This window comes from Tarenaya hassleriana, unplaced genomic scaffold (assembly GCF_000463585.1).
Source record: "Tarenaya hassleriana unplaced genomic scaffold, ASM46358v1 Cleome3, whole genome shotgun sequence".
NCBI classification, from domain to species: domain Eukaryota; kingdom Viridiplantae; phylum Streptophyta; class Magnoliopsida; order Brassicales; family Cleomaceae; genus Tarenaya; species Tarenaya hassleriana.
In genome coordinates, this window is record NW_010966177.1 from 5025766 (window position 1) to 5046041 (window position 20276).

At 37.9% G+C, this 20276-nt stretch overlaps 5 protein-coding genes across 8 annotated transcripts in view; all 5 read right to left on the reverse strand.

Annotated features, from left to right (window-relative positions):
* Positions 1-271: 271 nt before the first annotated feature.
* On the reverse strand, positions 272-3351 carry LOC104819452. Its single transcript, XM_010549525.1, has 8 exons — positions 3234-3351; positions 1671-2273; positions 1456-1560; positions 1268-1366; positions 1116-1181; positions 949-1014; positions 799-855; positions 272-696 (listed from the first exon to the last, which is right to left on the reverse strand). Exons 2-8 carry the CDS (start codon positions 2271-2273, stop codon positions 418-420), a joined length of 1275 nt encoding a protein of 424 aa, XP_010547827.1. The 5' UTR covers positions 3234-3351; the 3' UTR covers positions 272-417.
* An 884-nt stretch (positions 3352-4235) lies between these two features.
* LOC104819453 (probable E3 ubiquitin-protein ligase RNF144A-B) lies at positions 4236-6036 on the reverse strand. The gene is made up of 2 exons (XM_010549526.2): positions 5040-6036; positions 4236-4547 (listed from the first exon to the last, which is right to left on the reverse strand). Exons 1-2 carry the CDS (start codon positions 5975-5977, stop codon positions 4469-4471), a joined length of 1017 nt encoding a protein of 338 aa, XP_010547828.1. The 5' UTR covers positions 5978-6036; the 3' UTR covers positions 4236-4468.
* A 2469-nt stretch (positions 6037-8505) lies between these two features.
* On the reverse strand, positions 8506-12978 carry LOC104819454 (suppressor of mec-8 and unc-52 protein homolog 2). Of its 2 annotated transcripts, none has more exons than XM_010549528.2 (11): positions 12773-12978; positions 12515-12655; positions 12384-12433; positions 11963-12077; positions 11795-11843; positions 11607-11696; positions 10975-11043; positions 10722-10845; positions 9975-10342; positions 9488-9868; positions 8506-8981 (listed from the first exon to the last, which is right to left on the reverse strand). In XM_010549528.2, exons 1-11 carry the CDS (start codon positions 12817-12819, stop codon positions 8700-8702), a joined length of 1716 nt encoding a protein of 571 aa, XP_010547830.1. In that variant the 5' UTR covers positions 12820-12978; the 3' UTR covers positions 8506-8699. The 2 variants fall into 2 exon arrangements, with proteins under 2 accessions (XP_010547830.1, XP_010547829.1); XM_010549527.2 differs by having other exon boundaries at positions 9975-10345.
* Positions 12979-13579: 601 nt separating this feature from the next.
* On the reverse strand, positions 13580-17442 carry LOC104819455 (embryonic stem cell-specific 5-hydroxymethylcytosine-binding protein). Of its 2 annotated transcripts, none has more exons than XM_010549531.2 (8): positions 17277-17442; positions 17011-17173; positions 16744-16829; positions 16057-16169; positions 15558-15623; positions 15028-15137; positions 14884-14949; positions 13580-14596 (listed from the first exon to the last, which is right to left on the reverse strand). In XM_010549531.2, exons 1-8 carry the CDS (start codon positions 17438-17440, stop codon positions 13787-13789), a joined length of 1578 nt encoding a protein of 525 aa, XP_010547833.1. In that variant the 5' UTR covers positions 17441-17442; the 3' UTR covers positions 13580-13786. The 2 variants fall into 2 exon arrangements, with proteins under 2 accessions (XP_010547833.1, XP_010547831.1); XM_010549529.2 differs by having other exon boundaries at positions 16048-16169.
* Positions 17443-19759: 2317 nt separating this feature from the next.
* The window catches only part of LOC104819457 (allene oxide synthase 1, chloroplastic-like), a 2107-nt gene continuing 1590 nt past the window's right edge, over positions 19760-20276 (reverse strand). Inside the window, exon 2 of one of the 2 annotated variants that reach the window (XM_010549533.2) lies at positions 19760-20270. In XM_010549533.2, the coding sequence (XP_010547835.1) occupies positions 19898-20270 (373 nt within the window). In that variant the 3' untranslated portion in view covers positions 19760-19897. The other variant, XM_010549532.2, reaches the window with a different exon arrangement.

Below are 20276 nucleotides of genomic sequence, written 5' to 3' on the forward strand. Positions count from 1 at the left end.
ACTCTGTAATCATGTGTGTGTAACGTTTTGTGGTGTTCGAGTGTGTATGTGAGTTATAATGAGTGGATGAATAAATGGTTTGCAAGAAAACGTGTGTGTTGTTTAAGAGTTTTTCGGTTTTGAGAAAGTTATCACCTTCGGTCTAGAATCAGCGAATAGTCAAAGATGTGGCTTCGGTTAACCCGTATTTTAAAATATTTGACCCGACATGTGATCGGGTACCCGAACGTCGGGGATTCATCTACTTTGATGGGATGGCTACTGAAGAAGATTTAGCTGAAACGTGACAAAGGCACCAGAGGCTCTCAGAATGTAACCGTAGAATGCACAAAATCGACGCTACTTCACTCAGTTCAGATAGTGAAATTTTATAAGCTAGAAAGCCTGGAGTCGTGAATGTTTTCCAAAGACGAAAGTTTAAGAAAGGCTGCCGTTGCTACCACTGCTGCTGCTATTGTTCTGAGCACGACCAGCAGAGTTGTTGTCCCTTTCGTGTGCTTTGGCTTTGGAGATGGCGGAGGCAAGAGGGACTGGCATGAGGCAGAGTCCCCGGCTTTGAAGATACTGCACCGCCTTGCTCACGTTCGTCTCCATCAGCCTCACGATCTCTTTCTCCAGAGCGCTCTGATCGGATGATGGCGAAAACTCATGCCCCACAAGACTCGAGGGGAACGGTACCGAAGCATTCTTCGATCTCTATAACAGAGACAAGCAAGAATTCAGCCTTCTCGTTCTGGGTTTCGTTCAAAAAGGATGATAAAACTGTGAAGAATCTACTGTATAGGATTTGGTGATTACCTCAGTGACGAGAGGAACTACAGCTTCTGCAGCTCCCAGCCTGCTCATGCTCAGTACCTTCCAGTGAATGCAAATAGACCCGTCTCAAAAATCTATGCTAATAACCAACATTTGAAGTTCAGAAATTTCTGAAACCAAAAAAAAACTTACCTTTACTTGGAGCTGGAGAAATCTGACGTATTCTATGATCTCGTCGAGCATAGATGCCTTGTCAGTCTGCAACAAAGCAAATGAACGTTTGGAACTAAATAATCTCAAAGTTTATGGAGAGTGGAAAAGCTGGTAAAGACCACATGAAAGGACTTGCAGTGATGCACCTTGCACGAATTCGGGACAAGTTCCTGCAAACTCTTCATCCTCTCAGAAATCTTCTCTCTCCGGAGCTGCGGTTTGAGAGAGTGCAAAAAAAAAGTGTTAGATTCCAAGTCTAAGATTTCTCCTCTTTGATGATCGAATTTATACTGCGTACCCTCTCTGCGATACTGTGAGGGTCGGTTGCTTGGCCTCTACGAGCACGAACGCGAGGCCTCTCACTTACGTTACAGCCACCCGAAGGAGCATATGCAGTCTGCTCGTTACAGATCCAATGTCGGCCCATTACAAATCAGAAACTTTGCAACTGAGATGTTCGGTTATATATCGAAGATCAGTTGATACCTCGACCACTGCTTGTGGTAGTCCAGTTGTCATTGTCTTCTTCTCCTCTATCGTAGACTCAGTTGCAAGAGATGGCAAGCCCTCACCCTGCATGATTTGCCTATCCTGCAAGATAAAGATATTTTGTCAAGCTAGTTGCAAGAATCACTAACGGTTTTGGCCTTCCCGATGTAAACTAAAGCTTTGATTCAAGAACATTTTTGTGAAATCCATACCTTTGTGGTGATTGATTCAGAGAAATCGTTCACCTGCAAAAGTTTTTCGACATTGACAAATCTACTCTCCACTAGGGTGTCCATATCATCTCTTCCTCCGACTGTATCGGGAAGTAAATAACCATCACAGAATGGAGGTAGCGTTTCTCCAAAAGATACATCAAAATCTTTTATACTGTTGCAGCCAACAGAACCAGATGCAAGAGATGTTCCGTCAAAGATACTCGGGAATTGTTCCGAGGCATCAAGTTTTGAACCATGCAAGGCTTCATAGGAGTAAGAGTGAAATCTAGGAATGGTTACAACATGCTCGTCTTTAATCCGACCATTATGCAGATTGCCAAGCAAATTACTGTTGAAGTTACCGATGCCCTTTTCGGTATAATCAACGTTCCCACCAAGAGCGTCCGGAGTGCAATTCATGGTTAGAGTTGATGTTGTCTCTGTATGAAAAGCTTGCCCGTTATTTGAAAGTTCGCCACACAAACCGGCCAACTGTGGTTTTGTTTGATTCTGCTGTTCATATTGCCACGGAGATGCTTCCACTGGATTCGCATCCAGCCACGGTGAGGTCGAGAGATAGTGGTCGATACTCTCATCCATCTGCAGTTGGATTCAAACAAGCTCATAGTACGAGAACAATATACGACAAACCCTCTTCTGTATCGAGAACAAAGCCAATTCATCTCAATAACATGCCAATGACACGACTGCCCATTTCAAGGTTTCTGAGTATGGTTGTACAATCAACAAGTTGAATCCATTGCTTATAAATCTTCATTCATCAACCAGACAAGACCAGCACACGAGGGTGTGACATATACAATATGAGATCATGAAAGATGATCATGCATGATTCAAAATCGGAACACCAAAACATCGACGAAACTCGCCAAATCCTAAAGATACATGTAATGGATGAATGCTTGGATTAGGACAAATATAATCTGCAAAAACACCAACATAAAAGTCCCTGAAGACATCAACGTTGTTTATCTGTTGAGAAACTGTTTTGGAACCCTTTGTGAAAACCACTGTTGTTGCAAACCCACAAATCCGGGACATGAAAAAGACCATAGAAAAGGGTTGAAAAGTTTACATCTTTATGCAAATTTCTCAACCAAACAACGCATTCAAATCAGGTATTCACAAAAGGGTATCTCTAATGGACATTGAAAAACTGAAATTTCTTTCCCCAACACTCGTCAGTTCGAAACGAGGAATTTTCACCAATAACCTAAAGCTTACAATGCGATGCATCTTCCGACAATCTGGAAAGCGCCTCGTCAGAACAAAACACAGCCGTGTGAATAGAACACACACACACAAAATCAAAACCCAGAAATAAAATACGAAAATTTCAGAGAGACGCTCTTAGCAAACTAAGCAAAGCAAGAGGTCAAATTTCTTCTGAGCATCTGAGAGAAAGAGGATTTTTCAGGAATCGTTCGATCAAGCAAACGGAGAAGAGAAACGCATTTAAATGAAGTGGCCAGTAATAACCAACAAAGAACAAAAATTCGGGTCGAGAAATCAGCTGTCCTTCGAGTTAAGGTTTCTTACCCGTTGTGTTCTGTTCTCTCTCTTTCTTCTTCTTCTTCGGCAATTAGCTTCCTAGTAAACAAGGAGAGAAACGAAACCGCTTGTGAGGTGTGATGATCTCTCTCTCTACATGTGTGTATATATGTATACATATACATATAAATATATATATATATATGTATATATGATTTTAAGAGAGAACCGGCTTCATCTGTTTTATTAAGAAAATTGCACAATTTTTTTTTTAAAAAAAAAACTTTCACAAACAAATGGGAAAAAAAAAAGACGACAATTTTTTTTTCTTTCTCTAACTGAAGATTTGAGCTACCAGGAGAGGAATTATATAAATACTGATATGAGTGGTGTTCGTTAAAAGTCGATTTCCATTTTTACTTTTGTCAAATTCGTATTTTGATTTCATCACTGTTTTTAGAGTTTGTGCAAATTCAGCGTTTAGAAAAAATTAAGACAAAGATAATAATGATTCAATAAACAGGTTTTATGGATGATGGTTAAGTGAAACGGAAAAAATCAACTAAAATAGGTCAAAATAAAATCCAAATCCTAAATATCTTTTTCATATATACTTTAAAGCCAAAAAATATTTGATTTTTAGCACGAAAGCGGATGATTGTTTTATCATTTATTTTAATTCCCGTTCCATATTTTGACTGGAAGATATTTCGGGAAGCCGTTACGTAACGGACCATTAGGTACGGAAATGCCCTCGGGTCTCTAGTTTGACCAGGTGTTGGACTCTCACCTACATCTCTGGCAATCCCATAAAATCCGCCTCTACGGGAGGGCAGTTTCGTCTCTTTAATCAGTAACGGCTGTTTTCTGATCAGATTACTAAAATACCCTCGTCTTTTTGTCGTATCACCCTCGTTCCTAATTTACGTGACAGGCACGCAAGCCGTACATATGATAGTTGATAGTTCCATACATACACATCCATATATACGTATATGATATACACACACATATGTACATGCTTACATAATTGTATGATTAAGCGAATGATGAAAAAAAAAAAGATTATGTATATGGTCCAAGAGGTTCAAAATCTTTTGAACTCAGAAATCTGTATCCTGTCCTAAAGCATTTGATTTAAAGACAAAACCATATGAACTTGCATTCTAACTTGCGATTACCCAAAAGATCTGTTGAGACCATCCTTTGGTTTTCCTGCTAAAACGAAAAAAGAAAATGCCTCCGAGAAGAAGGGTTTGCTCGTATGAGCCCTATTGTTGATATCAATGCTTACACTTGTGACAGTAGTGAGAATTGTCTTGCGAAGGTGATCCACAATTGTAGCAGAAAGCCAATCCACACCTGCATTTAGGCACATCGAATCTGTTTTGTGACGACGTAATGCTGTGGGGAACAAACTCCCGAGTTTTATAGATGTGCAAGGAAACACAAGAATGATAACAATGAGGACGAAAGAGAGAGATCCAAACTTTGGAAGAAAAAAACATGAATTTCTAGATATGATGATGCTAATTGATGACTATCTATGATAAACCAAACTACCCTTTTTGGAAAGTTTGAACCTTTGTTAAATTTCACTCAGAAGCTCAAGCCTTTTCATAATCATTTTTCGCAAAAATTGTTCGAAAGCCTGGAGAAGTATTCTATTAGAAACACCTAAGCCTTTCGAATTTGGACCTTAAATGTGCTGCAAACTACTTCCATTTCTAGTGATTGCATTTCTCTCCGCACTCAAAGCAAAATTTAGACAGCATGTTTCACGACCATTACTAGAACAACAAGACCAAGAACATGGGAACACGCATATCAGTAGAGTAGATAGGTTGATGATACCTGCACATCATGTACAAGCATCCCTGAGATTTCTCAATGTAGAACTTGCACTTTGGACATCTTTTCCACTTGTTCTTCTCTGCAAGCTTCTTCAACATCACATCCTCTCTTTCTCTCTCATCCTCACCCAGTTCCTGGAATTCCTCACACGTAATCTCCGAATGCCACTTCACCCCACAAGCAACGCAGACCAACCTGTTGCAGTGCGGACACTCAGATTCTCTGACAACCCCGTTGTCGTTGTCCACAACGAGCAACGCGGAACAGTCTTTGTAAGGGCAGTAGAATCTCTTGGAACCCAGAATCACGGCCTCGCATAGCGCGTCTCCCCATCGATCAAACACCTCTTTGGGAAGAATCCGGCGGCAAAGCTCGGGCTCTAAGTTTCCGGAGCAGCCGGAGACAGGGCAAGAGACGGTGAGGATGTTGTTCTGAAGCTTCGACGCTACGTATTTGGAGATGCAATCGTCGCAGTAGGAGTGAGAGCATCCTTTTATTCGAAACGATTCGTTTCCGGGTCTCGACTCCACGCAGATGTCGCACACGAACAATGATTGAGACTGCGATTGCGGTTGTGGTGGCGATCGGGAAGACTGCCCTGTTTCTAGGGTTTTACGGGTCGGAGTGAAGTAAAGGACTCTGAGATCGTCGTCGTCGTCGTATCCGCTGCCAATGTCATCCCGTTCGAGATCGATGACGAAATTAAGATCTCGCTGGGGTTTGGATCGCTTGATTTTGGGGAGAGAAGCAAGGATCGCGAGTTGGAGGTCGCGATCGTCGGCGTAGTGCTCCACGGAGATGGCGTCTCGCTTGGTGGAGCCTCTGACGGAGAGAGGGGTCATAGAGAAGAGGAAGTCGGCGCTGTCGGCGTCATCGCCGTCGTTGTTGTCTCCGGCGAGGTCGATGATCTCTGCGTGGACAGATTGCTGTGCCGCCATTTTTTTCCCGACGAGGGTTTATGTGCTTTCTTGGCTTTTCGTCTTTTTTTTCTTTAACAAAAAAAAAATGCCTAAAAAGTACTTTGGAACATCGGAATTTGGAAAACTATTTAAGTCAATTCCTAAAAGCACAATCTGTCTCAATTTATTATTCGGATAAAACCCCTGTGAAACCTCAATTTGCAAAAATATTTGAAAAACTGTCATTTAATCTCCGAATTTGTAACTTGTCACTGAATAAAACCTCGAACTTGCAAATTATTGTTCTAATAAACCTTTGACCGGTTTGACCACAATTTCAGACGATCGGAAATCTACGTATTAACGGATTGTTGATATCACCTTATACATGTTATCAATTTTAATTTAAAAAATGACATCAGTAATCCGTCAATAGGTGGATTTCCGATCGTTTGAAATTGTGGTCAAACCGGTCAAAAGTTTATTAGAACAATAATTTACAAGTTCGAGGTTTTATTCATTGACAAGTTACAAGTTCGGGGATTGAATGACAGTTTTTCAAGTTGAATGTTTATTTTATATATTTTTGTAAGTTGAAAGTTTTTTTTATGGGTTTTACCCTTATTATTTATATGTGTTGAAGGATTAAATTGATTTGATATAAAAATATAGAATTTTTTTGTGGTAATCAAGTATCTTGAAGTCCAAAATAATTTCGGAGGTGGAGATTAATCATGTGATTTGAAATATATACTCATTTTTTAAATTCAAAATTTAAATTCAGAAAATTGTATTTCCATTTCACCGGACAAACTATCTAAATTCGGATAAAATATAGATATTTTTATATAACATTGTAGGGTTTTTTTGTTGTCCGTCCGATATGCAGAGCTTCGCTCCGAATAATCCGAACCCGACCCGGGCCGTGCACCTGCTGGAGTAGGTGAGTCTCCCAACAGACATATCTATTCATCTGCCAAGTCTCGAATACGAAACCTGTTTAAGCGAATCCAAACAGCTTACCACTTGGACTAACCGTTGTTGGGATTGTAGGTTTTTTCCGACAAAAAAAAAGTGTAGTTATTAATAAATTGATATGTTCAAAAAAATTTCTTCGAATTCCCATCTCAAATTGCAAACCTCGTACTTGGAATTGGGACCAATTCTAGTAAGCTTTTGTATCTTCCTTATCTACATTTGGTGCATTGCATAGAGGTCTTTTGAAAATTTCAACTCAAATAATTTCTTATAACAAAGGTACTTGTACCAATTTAAATTACTATGAATGTATGTTCAATGAATGTTGGAATTAGCGAGTTTTGTATATGAGTAAATAATTCATAAAAAAATAATTTAATATAGGGTTACTGTAAACAAATGTGTTAAAAATAGATTTTTCCTTTTTTTTTATTTGTCGTTGTAAAGACCATCCACGTTGAAAGCTAAAAATTGTCACAATCGAATAATCTATTTGTTATAAGTAGTGATGAATTCAGAAAGAAAAAAACCTTTATGGAAAGTATAATATAATTAAAAATCATAATTTTATCTATTTTTACGATATCAATATAAAATAAATCGTTTCTGTAAATATGATGGGGGCGAAGACCCAGGTGAACCTCTCGGTTATCAAAAAAAAATATGATGGGGGCGACAATATGGTCCCACATATTCATGTGCATTCGTTTCTAGTTAAATGCTAAGAAGAACAATATTCCCAAATTTGGTTTCGAGTTTGGATGTGTGTTTTTTTCCATTTTATAAGAAAGAAGAAGATATAGTATATAACATTCTAGTATAATAAACATCAATTTCTAAAACTAATAGTCCTTAAATTTTATTAAATTTATAATGATTATAAGTATACTAAATTTATCAAACTTAGAAGGCTTTAGATTTGATAAATTTAATATATTATAATCATTATAAATTTTATAAATGGATTTTGAAATTTGGAAACTCTATTATAAAAGCTATCATTTTTTCAGATATTTTGTAAAGTGCATATTCTGTATGTTTAAATATGCAAGTTTTCTATTTTTGATTAAATAGTATACAATTTTCGGGGGAAGTTTTAAAACAATTTGAAGATGGTTTATTGTACCAACACCTATATATATATTCACTGAACATTGTAACTAACATTTTTAATTTGTGAACCAACCAACAATAATGCCTTTATTGAAAATTAAAGCTTAAATCCTAGTATAATAACAGATAGATTCTTTTATGATATTTTACTATATTCTATAATTTATATTATTAATACTAATTTTTACATCATCGAATCAAAACCCAAATAACTCCGGGATTCATCCAAGTGACCAATTCGAGTCAATTTAATCGAACTAAAAAAAACATAATTTGAACCGAGTGAGAAATTTTTTTAAAATCTAACAAATCAAATCTAAAACGAAATCAAAACCAATATAAAAATAAGCTGAAAACCTTTTTTAAAAATTCATAATTTTATTAATAAAAACAATCCAATTAAAAATTAGACTAAAATCGAATGTATATAACTTTTCAAAAACCAAAAAAAAAACAAATCCAAACTGAAAAATAACTTAACCGAACTCGAATCAGAACTCAATATGCAAATCCTAACCTACAATGGCACAAAAAGCAGCGAGTGTTTCTCATGAGGATAACATTCCTACATGTTATATAATATATATGTCACTGGAATACAAAGTACGTTGTACGCTTCACGATCACGAGCAAATACACGAAAAGCAGAAGCAAAAGAAAATGTTAATTTCTAGTGTCGGGATTTCTTCGGGGTCGGAGCATCGCCGTCTGGAAGAGAAGAAGGTGCATCAGAACCCGATTCTTTCTCCATCTTCTTCCTGGCGAGTATCTTATTGATCTTATGAAGCTCGTTGTTGAGCTTCTGGTCCTTGTTCTGCTTCCTCGTCTTCCTACCATCCTGCATCTTCACCCCGAACTGGAATGCCGCCTTTGGCATCGCTTCCTTCTGCTCATTGTACGATGCCCATTCCTCTTCTGTCTCGAAATCCCAACGATGTAAACGCCCTTTTGCCTGTTCCAAGTTTGTATTCAGGATCATGAAACCGTTCTTTCCATAGGGCGAAATAGAGAGTAGAATATAGTTGGTTGGGTACCCATACTTTTAGAGGTATTCTATCTCAGTTTCGGTCTCGCGGGACATTGTCTTAGTCTCAGTCTCTCATGAAACTCACGTACCCGCGAGGCCGAGATCCAAAGGTACCAAAACCCGTGAAAATTTACAAAACCCCATTGACTCATGTTGACTTTAGGGTATATAAATAATTTATATGAAAATAGGTCTAGGTACTTTAGTAAATACCTAGAAATCATAGCTACTTAGTCATTTTCTATATGCCCGGTACCCACGAGATAACTCGTCAATAAATAATAGAACTCAAACCCATACCCAATATTAGTCTCACCGCTTCCCGCGTACCCAAAATCGGATACTTATTTCAGGGTACTCGAAAACCAGCGGATCTCAGATAAAAATGCCCAACTCTGGTTGGAGGCATAGAAAATAGGAGAAGAATCTACCTTTCCACCCATATCCATTTTTGACAAATCAGCTTCGTCGTCACTGTCAACGACCTCGTGGTTGTACTCTTGGTAACCGGGGTAACACTCAGAGTAGCTTTCGGATACAAAGTTTGGATCTTTCTCCCGTGCGTCTTTCTCCCTCAATTGTTGGAATCTTTGGTCGTCACGCTTGAACACCGACCCTAAACCCCTATCTTTCTCCTCTTGAGACATGAGGCGTGGATCCTGTGGAATAGTCAAGTCTTGTTGGACGTCGAAAGCCTCCATTCCGGGCTGAAGGTACTGTTCCTGGAAACCCATTTGCTCCGCGTATTGGTAATCCTGCCACTCTCCATAGCCAGCAGCTAATGCTTGCGTTTGTATTGCACCATATCCGCTCTGAATTATTCAAACGGTAAAAGTGGCAGTAAGTAAATCTTCCAAGGCCCCATGATTCGACATTAGTGTATAAATTTCGAATAAAGGTCATTTCGGATTCACAAACCAAATCTTGCCATTCCTGAGCAGCATGTGCCAATGGTTGAGCTGGACCATAAGCAGGTTCAGTAAAATAAGAAACTTTTTCCTTATCGCGGGGAGATTCTTCCATGTCCTCCGAGATAGGACTTTTTGTCGCATCTTTCCCAGGAACAGTGTAGTCAACGCCCTCTCCGACAAATATGTCATCATCCTCTGTTCTAACAACAACAGGGTCTTGATTCTTGCTCGAATCCGCGTGGTCTTTCCCAGGAGGCGGTGGTGGTGGTGGTGGTGGAGGAGGCAATACTTCCATTTCGCTTTTGCTCCTAGAAGACCCATTTTCAACCTTAGATTGCTGCTTATCCTCTTCATCATATCCATTAGCAATCCTCCCTGCTTTTGAAACATTGAAGTCAATTTGATTGAATAAAGGAAGGAAAACGAAGAAATAATCATTGAAGTCAATTTGTTGAAGAACATTGTTACTTTTGACTTTATGGACATATCGAAAATATAAATTCTGGAGATTTTCTCGGGTGACAACCCAGAACCCAACACAATGAGGTCGACTCATTTCAAACAAGACCAAATTTTGGGGAGGGTCCAAATTCTCGAGCACACGACTGGTTAAAAGATCAGGCTAAACAAAGGATTTTAGTGGTAGTAACGTCAACCAGAATGATAACGACTGAAGACTTCTATAGTTGGAACATACCAAAAAATGAAAATTAAAATGTGTTCATACAGATATTTCTTTGAAGAACCTTATTACCTTTCGCATCTTTTTCCTTCTTTTTCTTCTTGAGAACCTTCCCTGATGATCCTAGGCGAAGGTATGACATGATTTTAGCAATCCGGTCCAGCACAGAACCATCAACATTGACTGTAACAAGTTCCTGGTAAAAAGATATAAAAAAACATTAATCGAAGTTTTCAAAATGATTCTTGTGAAGATTGCTGCAGAGGATTGTGAATAGTTTCTACCAAAAGATCATAGAAGAGTGAGTTCCAAATATACAACAAACCTCTGGCACGGGGCAATCAGCTTTACTCCTGTGCAATGTGGTAGGTATGTCATGACTATAGCCACCTTCCTACATTTCAAAATATAAAAGCAAAGAACCATCAAGTGCCAGAAGACTTGAATTGTGGCTGTTTGGAGCAACCAGTTGGGCTTTCAAAGAGCAGACTAGACATATATACAATACTCAACCTGCTGAAGGATACAAATAATTTTACCATTCAGCAATAATGATAAATGTTTGCAATTTAACAAAGCAAAGTTCATTTACAAACCACAACTGATAACTAAATGCATCTTGAACTGATCTTTTGGCTTGATGTTTCCCTTCACAGAGGAGGTACTAGATGACCAGAGTTCCAAGTTTCTCTAAGATTTCTCATAATTCACGTCCATAACATGACAGATTCGACACATAACAGGGTACAACAACGTAGCTCAAGCTATCCTCCACGTATTGGTTGCCTAAGATGCACTTATTTATACTCATCTAAGGAACAAACTATAGTCAGACTATTGTTAGAATAAAAACTAAACGTAAAGGACAAGCATATATATTCTTTACAAAGAAAACCAACAGCCAAAACAGGATGCAGGAAAAATGAGATCAGCATTAAGGCATACTAAAAGCATTACCATGTCAAAGACAAATGTCATTCTGCCTGGAAGGAACATCTCATTTGTCTTGATGATGGTTTGAGGCTTGACAATCCATTGATAAACTGACTGAAATAGCAATATCAAATATAAATGAGAGAAGTTGAGATCATCCTGCACTTCGAAAAATAATCCTCATCAGTAAAATCATGAACAAGCAGAAGTACCTTGGCAGCCGCTGTGCGAAAAGAAACTCGTTGGTCCTCTTTCGGTGCTCTGTGAATACAGGGGTCAAATATTTACTCAAATCAAACATTCCAACTGAAGATAGAAAAAAAAACTAATAATTAACGAAAACCACATAAACGAATTTGAAGCAAACATAAAATTTTTACTTGGACTTCCCCTCATCTTCATCTCCATCATCATGGTTCTTGTCAATCTCACTACGCACTTTATTCAGTAAAGCATAATCCAAACCCTTAACCAAATGGGTATGCTCAACATCACCTGGTCAGAAATGCAAATACAACATAAGCACCTTAGACAAAGACCCAAAAGCATCACAACAATAGAGACACATTAAACAACTGTATCAGCAAATTCCATGCGGATGTCATGACATCAACAAATCCATGTTTTCCAGACAAGCTTTGCACATATGTTTGATTCCCACAAGAAAAACATATTAAGAACAAAAATGGCAGAGATTCGTTCCAAGAGAACAACAACATAGGATGAAACAAAAGCAATACAAAGTCACAAAACCGAGCTTCTTAGCAAAGACAAATTTCAAATCGTATCAACAACACGAACCTCCAAGATACTTGCTCTTCTCGATCGACAGCTTCTGCGCATCAGCGGAGCTACAAAAAGAACCCGAAACACAAAATTAAACAACCAGAAGAAGCATTCAGACAGAGGACAAGCAAAAAGATGAGTGTTACCGGAGCTCTACAGCTCCGGGAGGAGCGACAGCGTGAAAGGAACCAAGCTCCAATGGATCATAATCAGGATTCTGATTCTCCCTTCGTTCCTTCGCACGGTCCCTGTACTTGGGTAGTTCGGGATCCTCCGATTTCTCCTCCCTGTAAAAACCCACAAACTAACACAATCAGATTTCCCCAGCCACTGTACAAAACCACAAAGATGCAACACCGAAAACCCTAGTTTCAGAATCGAAGAGGAAGATGGAAATTACTGACCTTCGACGAGCAAGCTTCTCCTTGTAATACGACTTTGAGGAAGTCATTGGATTCAATGTCTCGTAATCAACTCCTCCTCCTCTGTGTCTTCCTCAAACAGATAAAAGATCTGTTCAGTGTTCACTAATTTCTCGTTTACCCCTTTTAATATTTCTAGGGATTTCAGTGTTCTTCGGTATCTGATTGTCGCGGGTTCTGGTGAGCGTTGGAACAGAGGCCGGGGAATGACATCCTCCCGTAACCGAACCGACTAACCGGTTTATTCACTGGTTGGTTCGGGTTTTCATGTACCGAACCGGTTATGGTATTCGATGAGACTCCGGAATCCGGATTGATTATTATAAACACAGCTTTTAGAAAATAAATGTGCGATACCACTGGCAGTCTAAAATTTTGGAGTTATCTGATTTATCCGATTTTATAAAAATTGGGGATTTTTCGAGGGTTCGATTCAGAAACGTTTGATTGTTTCGGTTTAATCCGGTTCGGCATCCACCTGCACTAGTAACGACATATATCTCATCCATAAAACCCGATCTCACATCTAGAATCAACCCGAAATCCAAACAGCGGATAAATTTGACAATCAGGATTGTCTTATGCATCATTTTTACTTTTAGTATAAACTAAAACAATGATAGTCATAGAACTCAATAGTCACCGATTGCATCAATTTTCATGAGGCTCTGTTTGTACATTGGATGACATACAGAACGAACAGAAATGAATATATTTTTTTTTTGAAAACGATCAGAATCAGAACACGTGGATTCTTACCAAAACAATTCTCATCTCTAAGCTTATGGAGAGAAATGAAATCTTCATTGAACTTACGACCAATGCTTCACATTGGACTAAACACAATGATACAAGCATCATTAGAACCAGCATCTACAGATTCACCCACAAAATGGATGTCGATCACACAAAACACAACACCTCCACCTAACCTTATTAACCTTGACTAGTCTTTTAAGTATATTACATGGAAATGAGAATCTTCGGGTGCGGAAACTACCGTTTTTCGAAGAACCAATGCAATGTAGATTGCTTCTCCTCAGAGCTCTTTAAGCCACACTTCTTCTGTCCTTTCTTCCTCCCGGGTTTTTCCGAGCCCTTGTCCAAGTGCTGCTGAGATGGCTTTTGTTGCGCTGAGAATGCCTCATAGTCCCGCTTTCTCCCAATCTTTGCTGCAGAATCGAGCGGTTTTGATCCGCTTTTCTCTGGGTCAGTCGGGGAAGTTAAAACCGTCTGGCCCTCACTCTTAGGCTCCTCTTTCGCATTTTCAGAACCAGGATGTTCTTGGGTTACGGGTTCCTCTTTTGGGAGTTGAGGTAGATCAGTAATGGTGGATTCTTCATGTAAAGATTCGAGAGAAGATCTTTTTCCCATGCTGTCTCCCATCTGATTCTGATGTTCCTCCGATATGCTTGTCTTGCTCTTACCTGATTCTTCCTCCTCTTTCGCGGTTATAGGGAGACCCATCTCGACGGATTCACGTCGGATGCTTGTTGTGCCTTCATCAGGTTCGACCTTTACAGAGGGTTTAACTGTTGAGCCAACTGGCTCAACTTTTACGATCCTTTGAATGTCCATGGCTTCGTCAGGTACAGACCTCTTCTCCTCCTTGCCTAATTCTTCATATTTCTGGATGTTTACAGAAAACTCAGATCCTCTATGAGTTTCTGCTGTCGGTTCCTCTTTCAAATCTCCCGCAACATTTTCATTAATGGATAGGTCTTCTCTGTTCCTTTCCTCTCTTTTGGGTTGCTTTGCTGAGAAAAACTTTGAGATCAAGTTTTTCTCTGGAGCCTTTAGGGGTATCTGCAAAATTGACAAAATCATCGAGCATCTTGGAGGATCAAAATTCCGCAAGTAAACATGAGTAGAATTCTCTACAATTTCAAATTACATGAAAAGGGAAAAAACTTGCCGAAATGCCCAGTTTATGATTAGTTAAGAACTTCCGAAATTTGAGAGAGGATGTCAATGGAGGTGGTCATGAACATCACGTAAGACCATCACTTTGGGAATATATTCCAAGTGACTTCCTAAGCAACTCAAGTATACATTAACCATTAAGTAACAAAAAAAAAACGGGTTCAGCTAACCTCCAGAATACACTCTGGTCCATCAAAGGATGTTTTACCAATTGCAGGGTTCACTGAATACCAAACCTGCAAGTTGAATGTCAGACATGCGAGAAAGGCAAGACTGTCATTATGTAGAAATGAAGGAAACAAGTGAGTTTTTACCAAATCCGGACTCTCGTATGGTTTTAGTACCGTCTTCAATCTCGATGTTGAGGGATCATCTAACCACATATCTACCGAGTCCTTGTCTCCGAGAATTACAGGCATTCTGTCTAAAGTGAAAGATGAACAAAATAACTTTAAAGCACAGTCATGATGGCAGGACTTTCCCGACTTCTATTGGAAGCAGAACCAGAAATACTGAAATCCACTGAAATTCTTAAACAACAATGGCAAGCCATATCAAGGTTAGCATTGTATTAGGCAAGCTAATTTAATATTTAAAGCTAACATCAATCTTTTAAGATTGATACAGATCTTAGAGACAATAAAAAGATTCTCTTTGATTCCAGATGAAGAAGTCAAACTAGTAACCAACCTTTTAGGGTGTGCAAACACTATAAAAGGTTGAGTTTTCTATGTTTAAACGTTGGATTTTTTCACAAACATCCACTTGCAAATATGAAATAATACATTCGTATACACACAGATACAGAACTATAAAAGAAGCCTAAGACCAATTGATTACTTACCATGGAGCCACAGAAGAGCTGGCGAAGAAGAAGTTGTCAAAATTGTGAAGGTATAAAGTGTCTCACCTGCAAGAGAATCAAATTGAAAGGTAATCTTTGAGATCAAATCCAATGAAAGATGTCAGCAGGCCTAAACGAAGACAAGGAATAACGGGTTACATGAACTTACAATATGCTTATCAAGCTTACTAAAGCAGTTTATTGGACTAACAATTATTGCTACCGATTTCGGTTACCTAACAATCTTATTCAAATTTCAACTTCCCTACCTAAGGAGCCAGATGCTAAACTGCATGCAAATTAATGAGAGCAAAACATAGTGTAGCAGATTATGAAATATAACTATGGAAACTCTGATGAAATTTTACTCGAAGGAGTTGTGTAAATGCTTTTGTAATCAACAGATAATAGCATCAATTCCAAAATGAACATCAACAGAGTTCCAAAGGTAAGTAGAAGAACACAACAGCAAAAGTTCAGCTTACGCTACACGGTTCACCTTCAGAGTTCTGCCAAGAATCATAAAGAGCTGCAAACACCAGAGGCCTCCCATCCTTAAAATGAATGTAAAAGGGCTGCTTCTTCGAACCGTCTTTTTTCCACTCATAGAATCTTCAAATCAAAGAATCTAAATTGAAGTTTCAGCACTATAAGCAGACACCGACTAATTGCAATCAAAAGCTACCACTATAGGTTGGTATGAACATTCGTTAAGCAAGCAGTCACCGTCAAATGAAAGAAAGCATCAGACAGTTAGTTGTATGAGAAGTATGGTCCAAATATTTACCCGATTAACATGGACAATAGACAGGGCAAGAATGCTGACAGGGAGATATAATGAGATCAAATGGATGCAAACAGTTTTTTAAATAGTCAACCACTCTGAGAAGATCAAAGCCGCAAGCAAAAATAATGCAGATGATCCAAATTTCCTACACAAGAAATCTCACTGACATAAAAGCTTTTCCGACAATCTTTCACATATGTGGGAAACGAAGTGGATAACGACCTAATCTAGAGAATATTCTTTTATTGATTTATTGATGCATGCTCTTTAAATGAAAATGATGGTCACAAACAGATTCTTGTACAGATTCAGAAGGGAAAGGATTCTTCTAGTCATTGAAGATGAGAAACAAAAGGCTTCACAATCACTGAAACGGAGAAACAACTTAGTAATATTTACCCTTCAACTGCGACAAGGCATCGATTCTTCGGAAGCAATCTACGGAAAGACGCCTTTTCAGATACTGATTCAGAACGAGCATTGAACTGCAGCAGAATGTGATGTGAACAAAGTAGTTCTTATAACATGAAAGTGCTATAATGTCACCAATCACAGATACAAAATGGATTTACAGGCATCACTTCCCCTAAATCCTTTCACTGTCAAATCATAACTTTCAAGTCAAACAACCCAAGAGTTTCTAATCAAAACAAGTAAATTTCTCACCATTTTGAAGAAATCAGGCTTCTCGGTCTTCTTAGTGAAACTCGGGACTAACCCCCACTTCATACAATGAACAGCAACCCCATCGCCATTACCATCTCCTCCACTGTCTCTACGCAAAACCGGCATGGACGCCCCTGGTGCAACATTAAACGATGGACGGTACCTGCCAGAGAAATACGTGACAAACCCAAATGACCCACATGAAAGTTTCTCAAATTTCAGTTCCCCAAAAAGAGAGAATCGAAAAAAAAAGAAGGTTGTATCACCGGTCGGTGTGAAGAAATCGAGCGGGAACGCCATGGCGGTGACAAGCCCTAGGGACATCGTCGGGTCTGAGAGTACAGCGAGCCCTACCGCACATCTTCCTCTCTTCTTCACGGACTTCGCAACATTCGATTCGAGTCGGTCCGACGCAAGCAGCAGAGAGCATTAAAATCGCGGTATAAGGATTCAGGCTTTTTATAAAATTACTTTTCTTGTAAATTTGTAAAGCCATTGAAAAATCAATGAAAACTTTTTTTTCAAATATTATAGAATCCAAAAAATTAGAAATTAAAATTCAAAAAATTAAAATAAAAATCTAAAATAAAATTTTAGATTTTGATTTTTAATTTTTGGTATTTAGATTTTATAATATATGAAAACTAAAAACAAGTAACGTTTGGTTTTTTATTGATTTTTCCACTAAAATAATTTTTAAAGTTTTTAAGAAAAATAATTTTATAAAAATTTGAACCATATTTGTTTTTTTATTTTTGGTTTCTAAAAACTCCAAAAAATTCAACCAGGCCCTCAATGTTTTATAAGTGGGATACACTTTCAAGTTTTACTTTGCTTAATCCAAACCGAATAATTAACAGTGGTAAATACCGTTCACCGTCACTCTTGCTCGTTCAAAAAATTGTTCAAGTTGAGGAAAATGGTGCATTGCTACTTGTACGTCAAGCTCGAAAATGGTAACAAAATATCAATTGGACCCCCTTAGGTCATCTTATTGACTTCTTATGAACATCGGCACTAACCCAACTTGGAATGCACAAGCATGCCCGAGTTTTCAGAGATTTTCAAGCAGGGGAATGGAACATGTCGAGGCCAAGAACCGATAGGCAACTCCGACTATCAGTTTTCCTGACAACACTAACCCTTTTCGAGGATTCGGATAAGTATCTATAGACGTTAAACAACAAACCGACATCCGAATTTATTGCTAAGGATATTTGGCGCAACATTGCTATATATAGGAGACAAGAGTTCCATGGTACAAAATGGCACCAAAGACCGTCTTTTGTGTTGGTTGTTTTTTCATAGTAGGCGTCCTATGAAAGAGAGACTTGTTTCCTGGGGCTTACTGATTAATCATCTTGTTTATTATGCAACCAAAGTATAAAGCCTAGAAATCACACGTGTTTTTTGAGCGTTGTAAAACACATACTATCCTAGTATAATGTTTTAAGGTGTTTAGATATATAGAGTCATCTAGTTTGTGTTGAAATGGAAATAAAATATAGAGATTATATACGATTGATAATAAATAAATATATAACACTAATTAAGAATGAAATATATATTATTTCAATTATATTTTGTTTTATTTGTTTCACTCATATCTTTATTTTTTTTAAGAAATTTCAATAATTTTCCTATAAATATATGAATTATTTTCATTGTAATGTAATAAGAACAAAAGATGTAGTACTAAAAGTGTTTCCGTTCTTTTTTCTCTTTCGTTTATTCTTTTTTTATTTATTTTCCATATTTTATGTTTGGATAGTTTGTTGGTTTAGCTTAATATCATGGTTTTCCAACTCATGGACTTCGACTTAGTCCACGTTGGGCAGCAACTATGCTTTGGCAACATGTCATATATATATATATATATATATGTGTGTGTGTGTGTGTGTTGAAGGAGAGGAATTCAAGACTACTCTCCTCAAGGAGATCACCTTAATTGGTGGGACACATTAATGTTGCCCAAGTTACATAATCTGAAGTTGCCTCTTCACACCGCTTTACGTAATTTAAAATATTACTGATTTGTTTTTCTATTCAACGTTTTTAGCTTGTTATTATGTGTTCTTACATCGGTGTCTCTTGATTACTAATTTACTAGCTTAATTAGTGGAAAAAAAATTAAGATCGTTTTATGAGAATCAAAGGCTTTAGTCGATTTTTGTTTTTGCTTTGGATCTATATTATTTTATGTATGTCGACTAATTCTTTTACACTTTGTTATTAATTCTTAAATTATGTATTCTACAAAATTTTCGTATTAGAAAGAAATTAGGGATCGTAACTATAGAAGATTCCGATTAGAAAATTAGAGAGTATAAAGATGAAATTGAAGGGACGAAGAAGTGATAGGTCTAGATTTACTTGGAGGATATGATGCAAAACCCAAATGGGTGAAAAAGAAGAATTTATACGGTCGACACTAAATAAACTTGGAATGAAAACGATGTTGTTGTTGTAATCTAAACAAAAACTTTAAAAAGATTACAAAAGCGTTAATTAGATTGATCCAATATTCACTAAGAAATTATATTCGATTTCAAAAATATTCTATAGAAATGATCAATTCATAAAAAAAAATATTTAAAATTTTACTTAAATTCAAATAAAAATAGATGTAAAATATTTAAAATGTTAATAGTATATACTTAAATCACTTATAGCAATTTTATGACCTAAACATATATTCTTTTTTAAAGAGAAGAGAAAAAGCATCACGAAATAAAAGATAATTTAAAAGTTACATGAAAAGGAGACTTTTTTATTTTAAAAAAGAATTTCCATTAAATATATTACAGCTTTCCCAAAAGAGCAAAGCAGATTTTCTATTACATCACGTGCACAATCCACAATTTACAGTTTTAGCATCCCACGCGCTTCACGAGCTCGCTTTGGTCAACGCCGTCAACGTGACGAAGCTCCCTATTGCCGCCTTCTTCACCACCACTTCGAACGAATCGTATCGTCTGAAAAGTTCGACAACGAAAAGCCTTGCCGCCATAACCACGAAGTCCTTTCCGGCGCACTGCTTGTTTTCCGGCGTTGGATCCTCCGTCTCTGGCCCGTTCGACCACACCACGTGCTTCAGCAGCTTCTCTCCTTTTTCTCCGACGAATCGATCGGCGATGAACTTGTCTGCTTCATCGAAGATTCTCGGATCTCTAGTTGCGAATGGTTGAAATCCGTACAGCATCTCTCCGGATCTGATCCGATACGCTGCGTCGTGGCTTTCGACAACCAGATCTCGCTTCGCTCTT